This window comes from Callithrix jacchus, chromosome 8 (genome assembly GCF_049354715.1).
Source record: "Callithrix jacchus isolate 240 chromosome 8, calJac240_pri, whole genome shotgun sequence".
Taxonomy (NCBI): Eukaryota; Metazoa; Chordata; class Mammalia; order Primates; family Cebidae; genus Callithrix; species Callithrix jacchus.
In genome coordinates, this window is record NC_133509.1 from 9848858 (window position 1) to 9872526 (window position 23669).

The 23669-nt window shown below is 48.6% G+C and overlaps 1 protein-coding gene and 1 long non-coding RNA gene across 31 annotated transcripts in view; one reads left to right on the forward strand and one right to left on the reverse strand.

Annotated features, from left to right (window-relative positions):
- Positions 1-11666, reverse strand: part of LOC108593353 (uncharacterized) — a 230739-nt gene extending 219073 nt beyond the window's left edge. The window contains exons 1-2 of one of the 2 annotated variants that reach the window (XR_013520690.1): positions 11226-11666; positions 9551-9669 (exon numbers count right to left, since the gene is read on the reverse strand). This is a non-coding gene — a long non-coding RNA (uncharacterized LOC108593353). Of the gene's footprint in view, positions 1-9550; positions 9670-11107 lie in introns of both variants that reach the window. The other variant, XR_013520689.1, reaches the window with a different exon arrangement.
- A 242-nt stretch (positions 11667-11908) lies between these two features.
- Positions 11909-23669, forward strand: part of TPM1 (tropomyosin 1) — a 29728-nt gene continuing 17967 nt past the window's right edge. For 9 of the 29 annotated variants that reach the window (XR_013520685.1, XM_054240438.2, XM_003733889.6 and 6 more), the window contains exons 1-2: positions 11909-12105; positions 13170-13295. Coding sequence is in view for 27 of the 29 variants with exons in the window: in XM_054240438.2 (XP_054096413.2) it covers positions 11992-12105; positions 13170-13295 (240 nt within the window). In the remaining 2 variants the exon portion in view is untranslated. Of the gene's footprint in view, positions 12106-12851; positions 13296-18202; positions 18443-23669 lie in introns of those variants that run through there. The other 20 variants (XM_054240439.2, XM_002753206.4, XM_054240437.2 and 17 more) reach the window with 4 other exon arrangements.

The following is a 23669-nucleotide window of genomic DNA, read 5'->3' on the forward strand; positions in this document are numbered from 1 at the left end:
CAGCCACCAGCACATATGCCTTGGAGAAACTTGGCTGAAGACCAAGAAGTCACAAGCCAAATGAGATTCCTCGGAAGGGGGGACATGAGAAGCACATTCGTTCCAGCCTTGAGCTCACTGTCCTTACTCAGACTGCAAGGCTGAGGAGAGGGAGCAGAGGTGAGGCCACAGTGAACTTCGCTTTCTCTCTTCTCAAGCTGGGAAGATCCTGGCTGCTGGCTTACCTATGGCTGCTAATGATGTGTAACTACAGGATATTGGGGCTGTACTTTTCCAATGCACTTAGGAACAACTGTTCACTCAGTAAGTATGTGTTGTGGGCCTACTCCCATCGGTCATCAGGAGGGGAGACATAGTCTCTTGGTTAAGAACATGGACTCTGGGCTGGGCGCAGTGGCTCAAGCCTGTAATCCCAGCACTTTGGGAGGCCGAGGCAGGTGGATCACGAGGTCAAGAGATCGAGACCATCCTGGTCAACATGGTGAAACCCCGTCTCTACTAAAAATACAAAGAAAATTAGCTGGGCATGGTGGCGCATGCCTGTAATCCCAGCTACTCAGGAGGCTGAGGCAGGAGAATTGCCTGAACCCAGGAGGCGGAGGTTGCGGTGAGCCGAGATCGCGCCATTGCACTCCAGCCTGGGTAACAAGAGCGAAACTCCGTCTCAAAAAAAAAAAAAAAAAAAGAACATGGACTCTGCTGCCTGTCTGAATTGGTCTCAAGACCTAGCCTCATCCAAGCCTCGTCTAGTGAGGGTCTGTGGCTATGACTACTTGTATTATGACTCAGTGGAAGTCCTAAGGTGAGTGCCAGTGACGAGCATGCCTCCTAGGAGAGGCGTTAGGACGAGTACACAAGTACCGTGATGGTGGAGACAGAACAGGCGGAATCTGGCATGTAACCTAACAGGTAATCGGAGGCACAAGCACTATTCCTTTCAAAATCGTCTCTTTGGGAGGCCTCTATTTACATGTAAAGCACTGTTGCGGATGGTTAAGCAGCTTTTAGGCAAGCTTATGAACTTGTTATTATAAAAGAAGAACATGCTCATTTTTCAAACATTGGAAAATAATTTCTGAAATTACTAACAACTCCATCATCAAAAAAAAATCAACATTTTGCTGTCTGTTCTTTTATTTGGATTTGTTTCAAAAAGCATTTTTTAGCTCCACATTTGGAGCTGCTATTCCTTTAGACTCTGTAGCACATTCCTTTTTTTTTTTAAGACAGAGTCTAACACTGTTGCCTGGGCTAGAGAGCAGTGGAGCAATCAGCTCACTACAACCTCCACTTCCCGGGTTCAAACAATTCTCCTGCCTCAGCCTCCCAAGTACCTGGGATTATGGGTTCCTGCCACTACATCCTGTTAATTTTTTATATATTTAGGAGAGACGGGGTTTCACCATGTTGGCCAGGCTGGTCTTGAACTTCTGACCTCATGATTCACCTGTCTCAGCCTCCCGAAGTGCTGGGATTACAGGTGTGAGCCACCATGCCCAGCCTGTAGCACATGCTTTTGACTTTGCCTGATGAAGCAAATCTCTATCCTTTGTGGGTAGGTTGGAGTTTTGGAAACATCCGTAAGTCATCAGGAACCAGGTGTGGCAAAGTTAATAAATGATCGAGCTGGGGGCATGTTGCTTGTGGTCCAAACACAAGATGGTAAAGTAATGAAGCTAATTTCATTGCGTGGCTTGTAAAAGACCAGTAACAACAGTTCCAGTAGGTCGTTTGAAATTTGGGTTTGCCACAGTGAGAAAAAAAGAATCTCAGAGAGGGCCAGAATTCTAGGTGGTGCACTTTTAAATTTCTGGCATCCAGTTTTATGCCTGACAAATAGTAGGCACTGAAAAACAGTTGGGTGCCACAAAGGAAATTGACCACTTTATTTTTAAGTTAGTTTTTACTTGCTGTGAGGCTCTGGCTTATGTACATGCCAAAGTGGATTTTTCTTCCTTTATGAGACTCAGGCAATTATAAACCCTGAAAATTTTCTGTAATACACTCAAGAATATGTTTTTAAATAACAATGAAGGGAAACTAGGAGATTGTTAATACTTTATATAATTTATAAATATATTCTACTTTAAAAATTAAACCATAAAGATATGGCTGTATTTCTTTTTGAAGACTAAATCTGATCCTAGCACCCCTCCTACTTCTTCAAAGGAAGTGAATTCAGTTATCAAATTGATGGTAACTTCCCAGATTGTGTGTGTGTGCGTGCGCGGATGTGCACATGTGTGCATGCATGTGTGTGTATAATCATATACATTTATGACATACACTGCATATATATAATACATATCATTTTTAACTAATTTGTGTTACCATATGTATGATTTTACTGCTTACATTTTTTGCTCAACTAAAGGAAAACTGATCATGGTGACAAAATCCATTTCAATATATGCGTTCTGGTTTGCTTCCTTTTAAAATAAACTCTTGACTTCACGCCAGGCCTTCCACAGCGTTTGGAAGAATTTAGAGTTGCCTGAGAAATCAGCAGAGGCACATAAGAACTTCCACAGTGGGTAAGCCCTAGGATTTAGCAGCCCAGCCTTGTACCTCTGACAGTGATGCCAAGGAATGCTGTGGATAGACAGGCTGATGTCAAACTCCAGGATTAGAGACATCCTAAGACGTTCTCATTACCCTTCACGACCCACAGTGCATCTGTCCTCCACAAATGTATCGAGCTTCTTGAGAACATATTTCTATTTCCAGCTTGTACCATCTTTAAGGGCGAATGGGCTCCATGAGTTATATTTGCTGGGAGAGGAGTTTGCCTCCCCTTTACCATTATCTCATCTGAAAAATTATCTGACTTTGTCTCTCATCTTCATCTGTTTTCAGGGATATCAAGAGAGGACTTTGCTTCAGGAAAAATATGTGCGGGCATGCTTTTGTTGCTTCCATCTGGCTGGGACAGTAGAAAGATTGAAACTGGGACCGGGCGCGGTGGCTCAAGCCTGTAATCCCAGCACTTTGGGAGGCCGAGACGGGTGGATCATGAGGTCAAGAGATCGAGACCATTCTGGTCAACATGGTGAAACCCCGTCTCTACTAAAAATACAAAAAATTAGCTGGGCATGGTGGTGCGTGCCTGTAATCCCAGCTACTCAGGAGGCTGAGGCAGGAAAATTGCCTGAACACAGGAGGCGGAGGTTGCGGTGAGCCGAGATCGTGCCATTGCACTCCAGCCTGGGTAACAAGAGCGAAACTCCGTCTCAAAACAAAAAAAAGAAAGATAGATTGAAACTGGACGCCTTAGGGAAGAAGGAACAACAAAATCATAAAACAAAACAAGCAAACAAACAAACAACACACACACACACACACACACACACACACACACCACGCAAACTGGGAGCCCGGGGTAGATGGCTGGCATCAAGGTAGACAGATCCAGTGATTTTTTTTTCTAACTTCTTCCCAGGGCAGATGTCACACTTCTCAGCCAGAATCTATAATAGCCCCACCGCCTAGGAAGGAACAAGGAGAGGTAGAAATGACATGGCTCCCAGAACCAAAACCTCCCTTGGGTGGTATTTTAGGACATTAGCTCAGGCTGCCTTGTCCTCAGTCATCTCACTGGCATTTAAGTAGCTCCTTGGGTTACAGATCATGGCAGGTGCTGGGACGTGAAGAAGGCCATGCTAAAAATATGGGCCTCTTCTGGAACTCTGCCCGCCCGCAGCCCTGACAGAGCTCCCTCCTCAAGCAGCAGGACCTCAGCAAAAGAACAGAGAGTTTCCTTGCCTTAAGCAGTAAGAAAAATCTGGCTTCCTCCTCCACTGAAGTTGCGGAGGTTGAGCGGTCCTCGCGAGAAAATTCTCAAAGAAGCTTTTCTATTGAGGAATAGCAATTTCCATCAAAGCAAGAAAACAGGTTCTCTTAAGAACGCAGGGTCCCAGGAGAAAGTGCTAAACTTTGGGGTAAAGGTTTTGCTTTCAGTGCACTCATCCTGGTGCTGTCATAAGAGGCCGGTAGGAGGAGGTAGTGAATTTGTAAGTGCTTTTTAAATTATACACATATATGGGAATATCACCATTCTTGAAATAGCTAAATTCCCCCACATACAGAGCTTGATCAAACCTACATGTAAACCAATTAAATGTTGGGGGAATGGGTGTTGCTAGTCTGCCAAGAAAGGGTCTTTACAAAAACAAAAGGAAGCCCATTGCTTACTTTCGGTAACCTAGGCCCACCCATAGGCCTCTAAATCAAATAACCTCCACTGAGAAGGAAGCTGTCAGCAGTGGACCTGGCATAAGTGCAGAAACAAAATTTTAGAAATCCCAATTTTGAATTTACCTAACACGGCTGCCTCCTAGAGCCTGAATGAGTTGTAGCCAGACCTCAAGTAGAGGAGAGGCACCTGGGCCATCTGCCTCCATGGGCTTTTTTGCATCGATTTCGTGATCTGCAAAGGAAGGGTAGAGCTCTGCTTGCCATTCAGGAGGCTGCAAGGGTCACTTCCATATATGCTCCTGTTAAGGACATCAGCAGAAACTTGAGAAGCAAGCATAAAAATATAAAAATGAACAGGTGGCATTCAATATGAAAAGAATGTGAGGTTTGCCAGGAAGTCATGATTGAAACCATCCCAAGCTGTGGCCCTCAAGGCTCTCGACTGCAAAGTCTGTACGGATTCTTTTGTTTCTGCATAGGCCGAGTCTTAAGGAGGCACTAGATGCTGTTTCATCCCAAATTTTGTCTTCATTCCCCACTGCCCCGCAAACATACTGCCTGGATTAACTGGTGACTCATTCCTTTGCAAACCCAAGGGTTTTGAGGGAATCGAGTGTAGATTTCTATTGATTCTCTCAAATCCTCCGATAAAGCTACTGGGAAGAAAATTTACATACTCGCCTTTCTGTCTTCAAGATATCTTTATTATCCCATCTTTGCTCATAAACACAAGAGTGGAAAAAAATTTTGTTGGCTTAACATTTTCTCAGCAGGTTCTCCTGTCACTGACAGTGGGTGAAAGGGTTTAGGAGGCCAGGATGCTGTAGTGAGCTGTCCCGTGCAGGCTAAGTCTCCCTTTCAGTCTTAGCCTTGTTAGTATCATGTTTTAACCATGTTCTGCATGTAGAAAAGACCTCTCAAGGCCCCCTCTCCTCTTCACCTTATAGTGTATTGCTTTTAAATATGAAATCAGGGCAGGCGCGGTGGTTCACGCCTGTAATCCCAGAGCTTTGGGAGGCCGAGGTGGGTGGATCACCTGAGGTCAGGAGTTTGAGACCAGCCTTGCCAACATGGTGAAACCCTGTCTCTACTAAAAATACAAAAATTAGCTGGGTGTGGTGGCACATGGCTGTAATCCCAGTTACTCGGGAGGCTGAGGCAGGAGAAACGCTGGAACCCAGGGGGCAGAGGTTGCACTGAGGGAAGATTGTGCCACTGCACTCCTGCCTGGGAAACAGAGCGAGACTCTGTCTCAAGAATAATAATAAAATAAAATAAATATGAAATCAAACTGAACATGGAAACAGGCTGGGAATGAATGAATGAATGAGCACTGTTACTGAGAGTTTGGATATCTGCATTTTTGTCCCTGCACTGCTGCCTCCCAGCTCAGTGGTCTTGAACTAGTCACTGCACTTGGTGTGTGTGGTTTTGTTTTGGTGTAGGGTTTGGTTATTTTTGCTGTTGTTGTTTCGAGACAGGGTCTCGTTCTGTTACCCAGGCTAGAGTACAGTGGCATGATTATAGCTCATTACAACCTGAACTCCTGGGTTCAAGCGATCCTCCTGCCTCAGGCTGCCGAGTGGCTAGAACCACAGGTGTGTACCGCCACGCCCAGCTAATTTTTAAATTTGTTTATAAAGATGGAGGCAGGGGCGGGCTTCTACAGATTTGCCCAGTCCTGCTTTGGTCTCCCAAAGTGCTGGGATTACAAGCATGAGCCACTGTTCTTGGCCTGGTTTTCTCATCTACAGAGTGAAAATCAGAGAACTCATCCTGATGCTGTCATGAGATTGGGAGGAGGAGGTAAAGAACTTGAAAGCGCTTTGTAAGATATACAGACATGAGGGAATATCGCCTTTCTTAAGACAGCTACATTCCCCCACATTTGGAGCTGGATTAAATCTACAATGAGTCGCTCCTGTTGAAAGACAATAAGAGGTAGGGCAGGAAAACTCCTATGCTCCCCCCTTTTTTTTTAGACTGGGAGAATCATTTTGCCCATGCAAACATTCCAGGTGACAAGCGTGCTCAAGAGCCTCTCCGCAGGATCAGGACCAGCTGTGTGTTACTAAACAGCAAAGGCAGGCAAGCCTCAAAAACGGCCTAAAGACCTTTCCCAGAGCTCCAAAGCAGCCCCACCCCCCCGCCCCTAGGAAGCACAGCATATTTTCTGTGGGCCCTTGATGGTGGCATCACAAACCGTTGGGAAACAAAACTCCCCAGTGTATGAGGAGAGTGTGCCGTATCTTGTTCCGGGGACACTAAGCTGTGAGCATAAAACGCTGCATTCCAAAACCCAGTGGAAGAAGCAATCGCCTCTCAGTTTAATTGTAGATTCTTCACTTTCCCTTAATTCCCTGAGTCAGCACCGTTGACTCTGAGGGAGTCCCCGTAGACACAGGGGCTGTTGCTGCTAAACAAGGGGTGACTCTCGGGTAATTAGGTTTTCATTTTGTTTCTTCAAACAAACAAACGCTGACGTACATATTCAAGTGAGTATTCCTGTTATAGGTGCCACATTGGGAAATGGCGCTCATGGTGACTCTCCTTTGTGACCAAAGATTGAAAACTGTAGTATGACATATACAAGTGCTTTTATGGAGGGGAAAAAGACAATATATTTAATATTAAAGCTTCCCTAGAAAACCCAGGATATGTGATCCTCATAACTATAGGGGGCCCCAGGTGACCATCTGGGCTGATGGTCATGTCATTGGAAATATACGTTAAATGACCCCCAAACAGAGGGTTCGCCCTGCATCATACACACACAGTTTTCCTACAGAAGAAGTTCCATGTCTTTTATCTGCTTCCCTTGATCCCATAAGCCCTAAATGTCTTGCACACAAAAGGTGTTAAATATTTGGAGACATTTGTCTTACTTTATCACAATACTTAGATTCAGTCAGTCTTCATTAAACACAATACAGAGCCCGTATTTTGAATGCAAACAAGATCTTTTGAACCTAGTTTTGTTACTTTATCTGCCCAGAGTTACTTGTAAGTCAGTAAGAAAGTTGGACTTGTCAGTCATTTAAAAAAAAAAAATCATTTAACAAACATCCATTGAGAAATGAATGAATACCAAGCATTGGAGAAATATGGAAATTCCAAGCATGTTCGTGGTGTTCACATGAGCCTCTAGGCCAAGAATGTCATGCAGGTTGTCATGCCACCATGATTTGGTAAGGTTTTTACTTTAAAGGAATATAGACTCACTCATGTAACCTCAGGAAATACAGGGGGTTACTATAAGGAACCCTGGAACTGAAATTTTGTCCTATTCTCTTGTCTCTTTCTCTAAATGGTGCTTCTGTGTATCTCGATATGCCTGCTTCATTCTTTCTCTATAATCACTTCTCTGCTTCTCAACTTAAATGACGCACACCTTTTGTACTGTATCAGTCAGGAGAAGCTAGTGATGCTTCTGTAACAAACAGCCCCCCATCTCAGTGGCCTAAAATAACAAACATTTACATCTTGCTGTCACTACATGTTCACCAAAGGTTAGTTGGGGAAAGAAGGAGACACTCAAAAACCCACAAGGACAAAGCAGCCACAATCTTGAAAAATGAACATGGTTAAGACATGGGCTAACTCTTTAAGTATCCGCCATATTTCCGCTCAGATTTCCTTGGCCCAAGCAAGTCAAATGGCCACAGCCAACTTAATTGGGTGCGAGGTGCAACGCTATCAAGACCTTGACTGGGGAGAAAGCCTGAAAATTTGTGAATAAACGTAATCACCTTTACACATGGCATTTCCGGCCCAACACTGCAATCCCTTTTTGTTTCAGCAGCCACAGCTAATGATTCCTATTTTTTATGTTCCTTAGTTCAAACTGCAATGAAAGAAGCTGAGTGGCCCAGTCCATCATTGCCTGACAGGCCACAACACCAGGTCTCTAGTTAGTCTTTAGATCTGTCCTTGCGTCATGGCCAGTTTGCTGGAGAACAAGAATACACACCGCATACAGCTCGTGACTGTCAAGCCTACACCTGGAGAGGATCAGAGGACCTGTTCACTACAGAAGAATGTGTTCTTTAAGTCATGACATTTTGGGTGTCCTAGCCCTTCATGACAAAAAGGTCACAGGCAGTGCAGTCCATAAAGCTGGCTTGGACCCGACATGTGGCAGAATCTCAACGGGGGTGAAAAGAAATGATCGAATTCAGGACCTGCTCTGTTAACCCAGCATTCTAGGAATCAGTGACATGGTACCACAGGATTTTAAAAGTTAGTGTTATAGGGCCGGGCGCCGTGGCTCACGCCTGTAATCCCAGCACTTTGGGAGGCCGAGGTGGGTGGATCACGAGGTCAACAGATCGAGACCATCCTGGTCAACATGGTGAAACCCCGTCTCTACTAAAAATACAAAAATTAGCTGGGCACAGTGGCACGTGCCTGTAATCCCAGCTATTCAGGAGCTGAGGCAGGAGAACTGCGTGAACCCAGGAGGCGGAGGTTGCAGTGAGCCGAGATCACGCCATTGCACTCCAGCCTGGGTAACAAGAGTGAAACTCCGTCTCAAAAAAAAAAAAAAGTTAGTGTTGTATAGCTCCATTTCCATACTTGGACACCACAGGCTTTGACCTCTGAATATAGCCCTAGATGAGGGGGTCTGGGCCAAGAAGACGTGAAAAGAAGAGACATCGATGGCTTTAAACTACCCAGTAAGGTCTGAATGTCTGAATCTAGAATTTAAGGCCCGTTATCGTATGGCCCCAACCTTCCTTTCCAGTATCATGTTCCCACTCACCCCCAAATCCTACTGTCCAACCACCTCCAGACATTCCTTTTTCTTTCCTTGGCTCATACAATGGCCCTCCTCTCTAGCTAACCACTACCCTTCCTTTAAAATCAGTTTAAGGCCGGGCGCAGTGGCTCACACCTGTAATCCCAGCACTTTGGGAGGCCAAGGCGGGTGGATCATGAGGTCAGGAGATTGAGACCATCCTGACCAACATGACAAAACCCCATCTCAACTAAAATACAAAATATTAGCTGGGTATGGTGGTGCACCTATAGTCCCAGCTACTCATGAGGCTGAGGCAGGGGAATCACTTGAACCCAGGAGGCAGAGATTGCCGTAAGCAGAGATTGCACCACTGCACTCCAGCCTGGTGACAGAGCAAGACTCTGTCTCAAGAAAAAAATTAAATAAATAAAAAATAAAATCAGTTTAAAAGTCACTTTTTCGCTGGGCGCAGTGGCTCACACCTGTAATCCCAGCACTTTGGGAGGCTGAGGTGGGTGGATCATGAGGTCAAGAGATCGAGACCATCCTGGTCAACAAGGTGAAACCCCGCCCCTACTAAAAATACAAAAATTAGCTGGGCATGGTGGTACGCACCTGTAGTCCTAGCTACTCGGGAGGCTGAGGCAGGAGAATTGCTTGAACCCAGGAGGCGGAGGTTGCGGTGAACCGAGATTGTGCCATTGCACTCCAGTCTGGGTAACAACAGCGAAACTCTGTCTCAAAAAAAAAAAAAAAAAAAAAGTCACTTTGTTTCAGAGAAGCTTTTCCCACCTGCTCTGACCCGGTCATTTCTGTTTCTTCCTCCTGTGAATTCTTATTCCCTGCTCATGCAAACACCTGGAGGACAAACACCTGTGCTACTCATTCTTTGGATTCCAGAGCCCAGCACCTGCCTAGTATACAGCAGGTGCTCAATAACGCCGTGTTTGATAAATTGCCTGTCGCATAATTCACTTAAGGAAGATTTAATGAGTTCCTTGGCTACATTTGGCACAGTGAGAAAAGAAAAGTCAGTAACATGAGTTAAGTCCCTCAAGGAGTTCCTCCAGTTCAGTTGCCTCTTTTTACAAGTGAGAAAACAGGCTTAGAAAGGTTGTAACGTGGCTAAGGTCACACTGCAAGGAAGTGGCCAGGCCAGGTTTGGATCCTGGGAACTAACTCCAACCTCCCTATTCTTGACTCCTCTGCTGAGCTCCAACCTGGGGAGTCAGCTCCCTAGAGTCCATGCATCTGGATATCATCCACAGGCCTGGAACTTTGTCACTGTTCCAGTGGCTAAGTTGACCCACCTGTGATTAAAGGGCTCTGGTTAATTTCCGTGCCATGCAGCCCCTATGCACACAGATCTCATGTTCTGACCATTAGGTCGGTGTATTTTTTTCCCTCCTAGGCAGTTGGGTTAGTGGAAGAAACCTGATAAAATCCTAGAGAGGAACTTGATCATTCTCTGAAGGACTTAACAAGTTGTTTGGCCTGCCTGATCTGCTCAGATACCGTCCGGGGAATATTTGGTATCCATGCAGTACAGACTGTGAATTATTCTGTGGAGACTATTAACAAGATCCTCACAACCACAACCCTGCCTCAGCTGATCTCAGGGGCTGGGAGCAACCCCCTCACCTCCCCTTCCACGGAAGCTCTGAAAAAAACTAGCCTTTCCCCCTTGGGGGATGGAAGGAGTAGAGTTAAAAATCCTAAGTGTTGGGGGAAAATCCTGCTTCCAAGCACCGCTCAAGGCAGAGCCTGCCAGGCCTACTCCCTCCTCACACCTGCAGCTGTGGTTGCAATGACTTAGTCAGGATAACACCTATCCCTTGTTTTCTGAAACCTGGCACCTGAGCATCTAACACGGAAAGGCCGACTCCCTAAAATCAATGTAAGAAAAATGATAAGTTAGATCTGGAGGGATCTCGGGGATCATGTACCCCCTGGATTTAAAGTTGAGGAAGCCGCGGGCAGCAAACAAGGTCTCATGGTCGCTGGTGGCAGAGTAGAGACCACAGGCCAAGTTGCGGGAGTCTAAACTCAATGTTCTTTCCCCTTAAACTGCCACTTGCGCGTGCGCGCACCCACATACACACACACACGCACACGCGCGGGCCCGCGCACACACACACACCCACACACACACACGCACACGCACGCGCGCACCTTTTTGGAGGCACCGCACAGCAAGCGCAGAACTACGCCACTGAGTCCTGTGTCCCTAAAGTATTTCACTGTCCCTCCGCTGGGGGAAAGGGCACACAGAAAACAAGACTCCGTGTACCGTCACTGTGCCGCCCTCTGCCTTTCTGACCCGCGCCCGCAGAGAAAGTCTCAGAAGCTGCCCCAGGCTTTCCCCCCACGCTCTCCCTTTCTCTGCTCCAGTCGAGTTTCCAGAGCGTGAGCGCCCAGAATGACACCTGGCGGGCTGAGAGCTGCCAGGGAGGCGCTGGCGGGTGCCCAGAGCACAAGGTCCTGGACGCGGGGCGCGGCGGCGGCTGGGAAGCCCCCGGGTCTTCGACTAAGCAGGGGGGTGACGCGCATCCACCACCTGCCCTGCGCACCCTCGGACCCCGGAGGCTCAGGGAGGGCTCGGCTGGGGGCCCTAATGGCGGGGTGCGGGTCCTGGGAGAAGGGGGCGCGGAGGGCGGAGGGTTGCGCCGACTTTGCCCCAACGCCCTCTCCCAGGCGCGCAGGTTTAGAAACAGGGCGTCCTCGCCCGGCCACCGCCTCGGCGGCTCCGGTCCCCATATATAGTCATATCCACCGTCAACTGGGAGGCCGGCGGGCGGCAGCGAATGGGCGAGCAGCCCCCGCGGGAGGAGCAGGGAGGGGGCACAGGGCGGAGGGAGGAGAGGAGGAAGGGGGGCAGGAGAAAAAAGCTTTTCCAAAAAAGTATTGGCTGTCTTGAGGAATGCGGTCGCCCCCTTGGGAAAGTACATATCTGGGAGCAGCAGGCGGCTCCGCGCTTGCACTCCGGCTCCTCCGCCCGACCGCGCGCTCGCCCGACCCCTCCTGCCGCAGCCCCAGGGCCCCTCGCCGCCGCCACCATGGACGCCATCAAGAAGAAGATGCAGATGCTGAAGCTCGACAAGGAGAACGCCTTGGATCGAGCTGAGCAGGCGGAGGCCGACAAGAAGGCGGCGGAAGACAGGAGCAAGCAGGTCTGCGCCTCCCCCGCCCCGCGCCCGAGCCCCGAGCGCCGGGACCCCCGCCTGGATCCCCCACCCCGAGGACTCGGGGAGCCACTACAGTACCCCCACCACCACCCAGGGCGGCCAGGGCGCGCGTCTGGAAAGAAGGAAGGGAGACGCAAGAGCCAGGCTTAGATTAACTTTGCAGCCTGGTCTGAGGACGCTTATTTCTCTTCTCTGGTTCCCATGGCCCGCGAAGTCAAGTCCTAGAGGCGCTTTATTCTCAGGACCAGAAATCAGTTTGGGGAAAGGGAGGAGGACACCAGGTTCCTGGGAACGTTTGAAGGAAGGGCGAGGGATGGAGAAAGGGACTCAAGTAACTCAAGTGTTAGAAGTTTTTTGACTTTTGACTGCGGAGAAAGGAACGGGGGAGGAGAGGGGGCTCATGGAGTTGTTTCCTAAGAAATAAGATGGGACGGAATGAGGGCTACAGCCCGAAAGCCAGGCCAGCAGTGGCGTTTTTCTGCATCCCCAAGTAGTGGACTTGAGCCCGCTGTGACCTCGGCAGGAGTCCCGTCCCAGGGCAGGTGGGTGTGCGGGGTGAGCTGCGGAGCTGTTCCAGCTAGGGTCAAGAGGAGGTTACCTCGGGTCCCTTGCACTCCAACTCGGCAGCGCCCCGAGCACGAGGGGCCCCAGCCAATCCGACGCCCGTATGTTGTGTGTGTCTAACACCCGGTCCGTGCCGGCCGCCCGCGCCCGCCCGCCGCTGCCCCCAGCTCGAGGAGGACATCGCGGCCAAGGAGAAGCTGCTGCGGGTGTCGGAGGACGAGCGGGACCGGGTGCTGGAGGAGCTGCACAAGGCGGAGGACAGCCTCCTGGCCGCCGAGGAGGCCGCCGCCAAGGTACCCTGGGCGCGCGGCACGGCACGGCACACGAATGGCTAACTCTTTCTCTCTCTCTCTCTCTCCCTCCCTGTCTTTCCCTCTCTCTCTCCCGCTGTCCCTGTCCTTCTGGTTCTGTGCACCCACACCCCTCCCCTTTGGGATCACGCTGCCTGCTGCACCCCCCCCCCATACCCCCTGGCCAACTCCCAGCTGGAAGATGAGCTGGTGTCGCTGCAAAAGAAACTCAAGGGCACCGAAGATGAACTGGACAAATATTCTGAGGCTCTCAAAGATGCCCAGGAGAAGCTGGAGCTGGCAGAGAAAAAGGCCACCGATGTAAGTGCACGCTCACACTGCTTCCCTCACCTTTTGCCTGCGTGGCCACTCTTGGTCACCACAGGGCTGGAGAGCAATAGAGGAAGGTTACCTCCTCCTGCTGGACACCTGCACACAGCCCCGCCATGGCCCAGAGCATTGGATGCCGCCTCTGACTGCTACTGCACACATTCATTTATATTTCATCTACTCCTCTCTTCTTCTTTCCTTTACCTTCCTGGGGTGGAGGTGGGTGGATGAGAGGCTGGGAGAATAGAGCCGCTGAAATTGGACTCTGGAGGTGAACTTCGCTTCCCTGGTGGCAGAAAACCCCTCAGGCGTCATCACCAAGGTTTGTGCCGAGAATGCCAGGTTTTCCTCACTTTGTTTCCTTTCACCATCTCCAGTGGGTGGGAAGTTCTGGGTTTTGGTGGTGGGTCTTGTCAGGTACAGAGAACCTGGCCTCTAAATGAAAGAGATGGCACAGCAGTACTTTTACTTAGAAGGCTGCACTTGATGGTGGGGCACAGAGACACTTTGAGGCTTCCTTTCTCACTAGCGAAGCCTTAATCGACCCCTAAAGGTCTGCCTGGGAAGGTGATACTTGCTTGGGTCTGCAGTCTGAAGGCACTAGATTCAGAAAGTAAGCTTTGAGTTATATATAGCTCAGTGCTTTATATGGTATAGTGAGCTAGCTGCCCCCTGCCCCTCCTGCTCGTCCCACCCCCACCTGTCAGCCTTCTGACAACCACCACATAGTTGCAGGGGTGATGCACACAGCTAAGGCTCTACTAGCTCTTTGTCCACCGCCCTTTGGAAGCTTTTTAATTGAGAGCTTGCCTCTTCTGCCTCTGAAAGTCAAGCCAAAGGACCAACTTCTTTTCACACCGTTGGATTCCATTCTAAAAGCTAATTAAGCCTAGAGGCCCAATTAGAAAAGAATTCCTTGGGAAGTTGGCAACAATTCCAACAATGCGTGAGCCCCAGGGAAAGCTATGCCAACAGTTGAAACACCAAGGGCAACAGCAGAATTTTTTTGTATGAAAGTAACATGCAAATTACTGAAGGGTCTCAGGTCTTGAAATTAGTAAAGGCTCTTTGTAGCGTGAAAGGCTGGAGATGTATGTGCAGGTGTGCTTTGTAAATGAGAAATCCAGACAGGACATTTGGAATCTGCCAAAAAGAAATTTTCAGTGAAAATCAGGGTTCCTGGAAAGGGGGTTTGGGGGAAGCACTGATTTCGCAAAAACATTTAAATTATAAACTTACCTGGCTTTGGAAAAAGAGCCAAAAACCGTACGTAACTCTGAGCCTGCTTTGTTTAATGCAGATCGGATGCCTGCTCTGTATATGGCTAAATGGGAGATGCTTGTCTCCCGCAAATTCCAGCAGGACGTTTATTTAGCTTTTTCAGACGAGCTACTGATAGATCAAGGAAAGATATTCCTTATAAGGAAAAGAATGCAGAGAATTTGAAAATAGCCCAGTAAGACTGAAGGCAAAAGAGGGAGAAAAAGGTTACTACAATTGTTAAGGAAAAGGAGGATAATAATTATTGTGACTATGTAGTGCTAACATGTCTTTATTGAAAAGTCTTGTTGAAGGGAGTACTGGAATGGGGTGGGGCAGAAATGGAAAAAAACTTATTTCAAGTCAGCTGGTGTGGGGAGCAGCAGGGAGGGAGGTTCTTGAATCTGGTTTTGGTTCTTTTTCCCACTGGGAAACTGTCCCTCAATCTGGCATATATGGTTTTTTTGGTAGTATATTGCTCCTACTCCCTTTTAGGACACTTTAGGTTGTTTGGAGTTTGGAGCCCACAGGGATATTGAAGAAGTTTGTGAAGAAATGCTAGACAGTCATTTGTTGATGAACAAAGGGGGCTACGGTCTGAGATACGGGTCATTAGGGGATTTCTTCACTGTGCAAACACCATAGAGTATATAGTACTTACGCAAACCTAGAGGGTATAGCCTACTACATACCTAGGCTACAAACCTGTCCAGCATCTTACTGTACTGAATACTGTCAACGATGCTAACACAGATCACCAGGCGATCGGAGTTTTTCAGCTCTATTATAATCTTATGAGGCTACTGTCACATACGCGGCCCCTCATTGACCAAAACATCATTATGCGGTGCATGAGCATATTCAGAGTGGTAGTTTTTTATTTACTAAATAATAGTCAAAACTTGAGGAGGAAGAGACAGATGTCACTAGAAAAAGGAGAAGTTGGGTGAGGAAGAAGTTAGCTTCCTGAGGTGGAATCATACTACCTTTAGGATTAGAACATTTCACTGTCATTACTCGCCAGCGTAAAGTACTTCTCTATTTTTCTACTATTATTACTAAAAACATTTTTCTTGTTCTTTTTTGGAGACAGAGTCTCATTCTGCCTCCCAGGCTGGAGTGCAGTGGTGCAATCTCAGCTCACTGCAACCTCCACCTCCTGGGTTCACAGGATTGTCCTGCCTCGGCCTCCCAGGTAGCTGAGACTATAGGTGTGCACCACCACACCCAGATAATTTTTGTATTTTTAGTAGAGAAGGGGGTTTCACTGTGTTAGCCAAGATGGTCTCCATCTTCTGACCTTGTGATCCGCCCACCTCAGCCTCCTAAAGTGCTGGGATTACAGGCGTGAGCCACTGCGCCCAGCCACTAAATACATTTTTCTACTATTTTACTGGTGTATTTTACAAATCCTATTCCGAAAGTGGGCTCTGCTTAGAAGATTGTCATTCAGGAGTAGCAGTATCCCTGAGGGTCTTGTTTTGAATTTTGTGTTGTCTTTCCGCCTAAGCCAAAAGTGAGGCTGAAGGGGATCGAAGACTACATGTTTTTCTGGCCCCCAATCCCTTCCCCAGTAACTGTGATATATCTGATATTATTAGCATGCGAGTCTTTATCGCCTTGTAGGTCTTTACTTCCTAAATTAGGGATTCTCAACCTTCTCTAAACATAACCACTTAGGGAGCTTTTAAAACCCAAAGTTACGATGCACCCAATACCAATTAAATGAGAATCCCTAGGGGTGGAGCCCAGGCAGCAGCATTTAAAAAACACCAGGTGATTCCAACCTGCAGCCAAGGATGAGAAAACTCTCCCAAACTCTTGTAAAATGACATCAGCATAAAATGAACTCACCTGAAACTGACTTTCCCAGCGGCACTAGTTGGCGGCTTAGAGCACTTGCCAGTATCCAGCAGTTTCCTGGCTGCTCCTAGAGGGTTCCCAGATGCCCCGTTCCCCCATTCTCAATGTTGGAGGCCCACAGTCTCTGCACTTAGGGGACCAGCTGTAACCTCCCCACCTGACCTGTTGAACTGTATGGAAACAAAGCGAGAAACTCCCACCTACAGGATGCAAGGACCCACGCAGGGATTTGTGAGAGTGTCAGCAGAGGCTGTGAGAAACTCCACAGAAAATGAGTCAGGAAAGCCAAAGGTCCTTGTTAGGCCTTGGAGGATGAGAGGGTTGTCAAGCATGTTTTCTTTTCTTTTTTTTTTTTTTTTGAGACGGAGTTTCGCTCTTGTTACCCAGGCTGGAGTGCAATGGCGCGATCTCGGCTCACCGCAACCTCCGCCCCCTGGGTTCAGGCAATTCTCATGCCTCAGCCTCCTGAGTAGCTGGGATTACAGGCACGCGTCACCATGCCCAGCTAATTTTTTGTATTTTTAGTAGAGACGGGGTTTCACCATGTTGACCAGGATGGTCTCGATCTCTTGACCTCGTGCTCCACCCACTTCGGCCTCCCAAAGTGCTGGGATTACAGGCGTGAGCCGCCGCGCCCGGCTGCATGTTTTCTTTATTATTCCCACACTTAGGGAGCTGGCTTTAAGAGCCTTCTGTGACAAAGCTGAGGAGAAAAAGCCCTGAGACTTAAAAGGCATTTAAGAAGGGGGAAATCTGCAGAGACGGTCCGCAGTGACTTTCTCCACCTGTAGCCAGAGGCTCTCTCATAGCGTTCTGTGGCTTTCCCTGGGGTGCCTTTTAAAGGCGTCCCAGTCCATCCCAGAATTGACCGGATTCCAGGAGATCTCAGAGCCTGGTCTGACACCAAAGAAGGTTGTGAAAACCAGAGACCCTTAGGATGACTGGGTTTTTTTTCCCCCATGGAAAGGGAGCCCCAGCGAGGTTGGCCTGATATCACACAGCTGATTATGGGCCGCAGCCTGACTTAAAACAGTGCTTGTGTATTTCTTAATCGTAGCTATCATTTGAGTTTTTAGCTATGGATAAGGTATTGTGCTAAGCGCTTTGTGGTTCTTCATAATTCTCACAGCAGCCCCATGGGGAAAGTGCTATTATTTCCACTTTTACAGATGACGCCCAGAGAAGGCAAGTTATTTGTCCGAAGCCACACAGCAGGAGAGTAGGAGCCAGAGTCTAGGAAAACTGCATTTAGAACAGGAGGGCTAACCACTATGCTCTACACGTTGGTGGTTTTCACTTCGGACAGTTTCTGGGAATGGGGGTAGTGCGGTGGTTGTAATACTGCGGTTAGGATCAGTCGCATTAGGATATTTACCCGCTCCAGACCCGCCGCTCAGCTTCTCTCGCTCCTGGGCAAGGGAATCTGGACTCCGGAGCGGAGCGCTCCGGCGGCCGGCAGGAGTCGCTCTTGCCCTTAGCAGCCAGCTCCGTTACCCCGGGTCATCACGGCGCCGGGGAGGGGCCCTGGCGCTGACGCCTCCCGGAGCGCCCAGTCCACCAGGTACCCCCGCAGCGCGCCTCCGGAGCCTTTCTCGCCGCCGCCGCGAGCATGCGCAGTGCCTCCGGCTGGTCCCGGAATCCGCGGCGCGCGCCCCGCCCCGCCCCGCCCGGCCGTGCGCGCCCGCGTGCCGTTCGCCTGCGCCGCCCCGGAGGCCTTGACTTCCGGACTGCTCCTGGCTGCAGGGGGCGCCGTCGTTGCAAGGAGCGGCCTGGGCGGGGCGGACCGGCACTGGGCAACCGGGGCAGCCGCGGCAGCCGGGTCCGCAGCGCGGCAGCCGACCTCTCCCACTGCAGCCCTCCAGCCCGCCCACCGGTCCGGCGCGATGGCGGGGAGCAGCTCGCTGGAGGCGGTGCGGAGGAAGATCCGGAGCCTGCAAGAGCAGGCGGACGCCGCGGAGGAGCGCGCGGGAAGCCTGCAGCGCGAGCTGGACCACGAGAGGAAGCTGAGGGAGACCGTAAGGGACCCACCCATCACCTCGCAGCCCCCAGAGGCGGGCGCATCCTCCCCGGGCGGCCCCGCGGCGCCCGGCAAGGCCCTCCTGGAGGCCCCAGTCCCCGATCCCCCGACCCCACGCCTCCAGGGCGCACCTGGCGCACCTGGGCCAGCTGGCGGCGGTCTCTGGGGAGGGGCCCGGCCTGTTCTCCTTAGCCTTTCCTTTCCATTTCGCTGGTCTACAGTAAACGATCCCTGGAGAAACAGGCGTGGTGTTGAGAAGGTTCTGGAAGCAGCATTTTCCCAGGAAGGGTCTGTTTCTGGGGTGGTGGCGTTCGGTCGTGTTTCTGCGTCCCCGGAAGGTGCACTTTGCGCTGCTGGCTTGCTTTGAGAATGGGAGGGAGTAGGTCCTTCCTCTTGGAGATCCGTACCTTTGAGAAGGGGCGCGGACAGGTCAAGTGGGAGAGGCACTGCGGACTTGGGGCCCCGGGATGCTAAACTTCGCCTTCCCGGTCGACTCTGGTTTCCCGGAGGCCTGTGTCGCGGAGGCGGTTGAGAGACATTGACAGCTTGACAGTGCCCGGTTCTGTTAGGAGAGCTGACATATAGTATGCAAAACCCTTCACCCTTCCCTTTCTTCAGCAGTCCTCCTCCCTAGTTCTCTCACACAGATAGATAATCCTTTGTTACCATGTCTTGGAAAAAGTTGGCAAAGTGTCAACAGTTATTGGGTGTATTCTCTTGCGGGCTTCCCCTCCCCCTAGTTGAATGTAATACCTGGCTTCCTTCCTTTCTTCTAAGGCAAATGTATCCAGCAAACAGGAACAGGATTTCAGAGGTAGTCTAGTATTTGATATTTGTCGATTTTGTGTGTGTGTGTGTTTTTAATCAAGATACTGAAACACCTTGGGAATTCTGTGACAAGCCATATGTTGTCCTGCTGTGTTGAATATACGGGGCTCTTGTGAGTTGAGTAAATCGTTCAGGTTATTGTAATGGGTGTAGGGCTGGCCACAGAAACTTCAAGATCTGAAATGGTCCTCTTCAGAGGAAAGCTCAACCAGAGAAAATTTCAGATAAAATGCAGACAGGAATAAGGAAATCAACAGGCAAAAGATAACTATCAGTATTTGCTTTATGGGAAGAGTCAACAAAAGTCCTTTGGATCTTCCTGAACTTGGCTGGGTGTTAAACTATTTCCGACTCCCTCTCTAACTGGCCAGCAGCTGTCCTTGAACCATTAGAACTATAGAATATGATGGATAAGAACAAGACCTTTGGACCCAGACTGTCAGAACTTGAGTCCTAGCTCCACTACTTACTAGCTATGGGCAAGTTACTTAACCTCTGTGTTTCAGTTCCCTCAGTGTGAAGTGTGGGTAGTAACAGCATCTACCTGTTGGTTAAAGGAGTTACATGTAAAGACAGTACAGTAGTGCTTGGCACAGCAGGGTGAGTGCTGTGTGTCCGCTGTTACTTTATTATTATTATTATTATTGAGATGGAGTCTCACTCTGTCACCCAGGCTGGAATGCAATGGCACAATTTTGGCTCACAGCAGCCTCTGCCTCTCAGGTTCAAGCGATTCTCCTGCCTCAGCCTCCCATGTAGCTGGGATTACAGGCATACACCAGCATGCCCAGCTAATTTTGTTTTTTAAGTAGATACTGGGTTTCACCATGTTAGCCAGGTTGGTCTTGAACTCCTGACCTCAGGTTATCTGCCCTCCTCGGCCTCCCAAAGTGCTGGGATTACAGGTGTGAGCCACGGCGCCCAGCCCATGTCCACTGCAAAGCCCTGGCACCACAGTGCTCCTTCACCAGTTCCCCACCCAGCAAGGGGACTTAAAAATGCCTTGCTCGGCCGGGCGCGGTGGCACAAGCCTGTAATCCCAGCACTTTGGGAGGCCGAGGCGGGTGGATCATGAGGTCAAGAGATCGAGACCATCTTGGTCAACATGGTGAGACCCTGTCTCTACTAAAAATACAAAAAATTAGCTGGGCATGGTGGCGCGTGCCTGTAATCCCAGCTACTCGGGAGGCTGAGGCAGGAGAATTGCCTGAACCCAGGAGGCGGAGGTTGCGGTGAGCCGAGATTGCGCCATTGCACTCCAGCCTGGGTCACGAGAGCGAAACTCTGTCTCAAAAAAAAAAAAAATGCCTTGCTCATTTCATGACATCATAAAACAGTTCATTTACTGCTTTTAATCAACATTGGTTGAGGTGGGGGCAGGAATGACGAGGAAGTGGGCAGACTGGAAGAAATGTTTGGTGGGTTGAAGTGGTGTTAGTAGTGGAAGTCTGAAGCCTCCTCACCCTGCTAAGAACGAGAACGTGTGACCCTACGTGGGAGAGCCTTCTATCGACTCCTGGCCTAGTGATTGATGTTAGACACAAAAGATAAATTTTATGAAGGGCATATTATTACTTTTATTCTTCCCTTCTCTTTGGACATCATTTTTGTAACAGAACTCTTCCTGTGCCAGTTGGCTAAAGATAATGCTTTCATTCTTTTCATGGCTTTGTATCAGAAGTGGCTTAAGTCGTTTCTGTTTTTTCAAGTAATTGTTGAAAACGGTTTACCTGGGTGATTGAACACAGAACCGTGTAAGACAGCAACTTGAGGACTGGGTCAGACCATTGCGGAGAGACCTTCAGGCTGCGAGTTGCTCCCAACTTCTGAAACAGGAACTTAAATGTAGCTAACTCAGGTCTCCGAGTTAGATAGAGCTTGGGCTGCCAGTTAAGCCAACAGCAACCGTTTCTTTTGGCAGCAAAGATAAAGGTTTAGTGACAAAACCATGAGCCACTCTAAAAAATACTTGACCACAGAGTTGGACTAAACTCAAATTCTCAGAGGTTCAGACTGTAGTTAATAGCCCCTATTAAACCAGCCCTTACCTTGGAAAAAGCATCCCTTATTTCCTCCTAGTTTGTGTTTCCAAGGTGTGTGGATCCTTCAAAACGTTGGAATGAGGCTCCTTTGCTTGACCTGACTGACTAGGTCTTGTGACCCACTAGGGTTTTGTTTGCTTTTTGTCATTGTTTTTTTTTTTTTTTAAGAAAAAAAAGCAAGAAGAAGCTGATTTCTTTCTTCCTTTCTGAGTGGTATCCAGCAAACAAGGAGACAGGGAGTTGTAGCCAGAAGGTTCTTAATTGGTAACATGATTAAATCATGGGAAATAACCAATTTACGAAAATTCCCAGCACTTTCCCTCTTAGACTTGGTAAATATTTCCGGGATCGGAAAATCGAGGGTGCATTTTGTGCTTGCATTGGCACTCCCAGAGAGGCTGTAAGTGGAATGTATACTCTCCATTTCCGCTTTCACATGTAGGCAAGGCAGAGGCACAAGGCCTTGTTCATGTCTCTTCTCCCTCATTATACAAATATGCCTCATAAATTATGGGCTTTGGCACACCCAGAGGAGGTTGTGTTTATCTGTTATCCATGGGAGTGCCCCTTAATGTCATCAGTGTTTTTTTTTCCCCCCCTTTCTTTACCATATAAGGGCAGAAGTTTAGCTTGGCTGTGGTCACTTGGTCTTACACAGCAAGTTGGGTGAAACCTTCATATAACTACAGTTTGCATGAAATAAAAAGATCTGACCTTTGTTCATCCCAAGTTCCACCCCGGTTCAGGCAGGACCTTGGAAACATACTCCAGAGGATTGATTTCTAGAATATAATATTCTCCCGCCAGTAGTTTTTCTTAATAGCCTTAACTGGAATACTTTTTTAAAAAGTAAAAGTCACTGCCATTTTTAATTTTCTGTTGTTGTATTGGCTAAAACATCTGGATTTCATGAAAATCTAGGCTTCATAAAAGTTGTGTGTGTTTTTTTTTTCAAATCTGATTTTGAGTAATATTTTACTATGTTGGGGTGAGGAGGCCCTTGACTTCCATATAGTACCGTGTAGGGGGTGGGGGAATGGGGTGCATGCCCTTAGCTGTTACCTTGGAGGAGGAGCCTGTGCGTTATAAAGCACCTCAAGTACAGAGCATCAGGAAGTATTTAAAAACAGATCTGCAGGAATTAGCCTTTACTAATATAGCAGTCTCTTTTTTGAGTAGTCCATTACATGTTAGAACACAATAGCACTTTTGAAATAAAAGAAACTAGCATCGGAAGTGAAGCTGACTTCACTGGCAGTCGGCGCATGTGCTGCTGTTAGAAGAAAGCTCACTTGGCCGGGCCCGGTGGCTCACGCCTGTAAATCCCAACATGCAGAGGCGCGTAGATCACCTGAGGTCAGTGGTTAGAGACCAGCCTGACCAACATGGCAAAACCCCATCTCTACTAAAAATACAAAAATTAGCCAGGTGGGGCACGTGCCTGTAAGCCCAGCTACTCGGGAGGCTGAGGCAGGATTGCTTGAACCCCAGGAGGCAGAGGTTGCAGTTAGCCGAGGTCACACCACTGCACTCCAGCTTGGGTGACAGAGCAAGCGAGACTCCACCTCAAAAACAGAAAAAAGAAGAAAGCTAACTCAGTACACTAAGAGTAATTTACATGCCTGGAAATAATTTGTGTCTAGGGTCTTGACCCTCCCTCCCCCAAATGCCTTGTTATTTATATCTGCTTTTAACTAACAGATGGTCGTGTGTCTGTGGGCTCAAAGGCAGAGGCAGTGGCAGGTTCTTAAGACGCTCCCAGGTGCTGTGATGAAAAGAACCTTAGAAAATAACTAAATAAGGCTGGGCATGGTGGCTCATGCCTGTAATCCCAGTAGTTTGGGAGGCCAAGGTGGGCGGATCACTAGAGGTCAGGAGTTCGAGACCAGCCTGACCAACATGGTGAAACCCCATCTTAAAAAAAAAAAAAGAAAGAAAATATTTAAATAACCTCAAAACTTAGAAAAAAAACATACCAGAAATAAAAGCTAGTGAAGATGACAGGTGTGGGGCTTTTGGAGCATAGAGCATAATAAATCAGAATAAAAAGTAAAAATAAGAAAGAGAAGGTAGCCCTAATTGAATTATAAAATGAAACAGATCTTGAATTCTAAGGAACTAAACAAAAATTCTGTTAGACAGTATACTAGGGCCTGCAGAGCCTGCCATGGGTTGAGGGTTTTCCCATAAAGATAGGTGACCTCAGATACTACTCCCAGGTCCTGGCTTTAACCTCAAAGCCCCTCCACCTGTCCTGCTCTGAAACCTCTGGGGCAGTAGGCGTTGACTTCGGGGCCAGGGAGTAAATGCTCCGTGTCCTTGCGTGAGCTTCCTATCACCCATTAGCATTGTTTT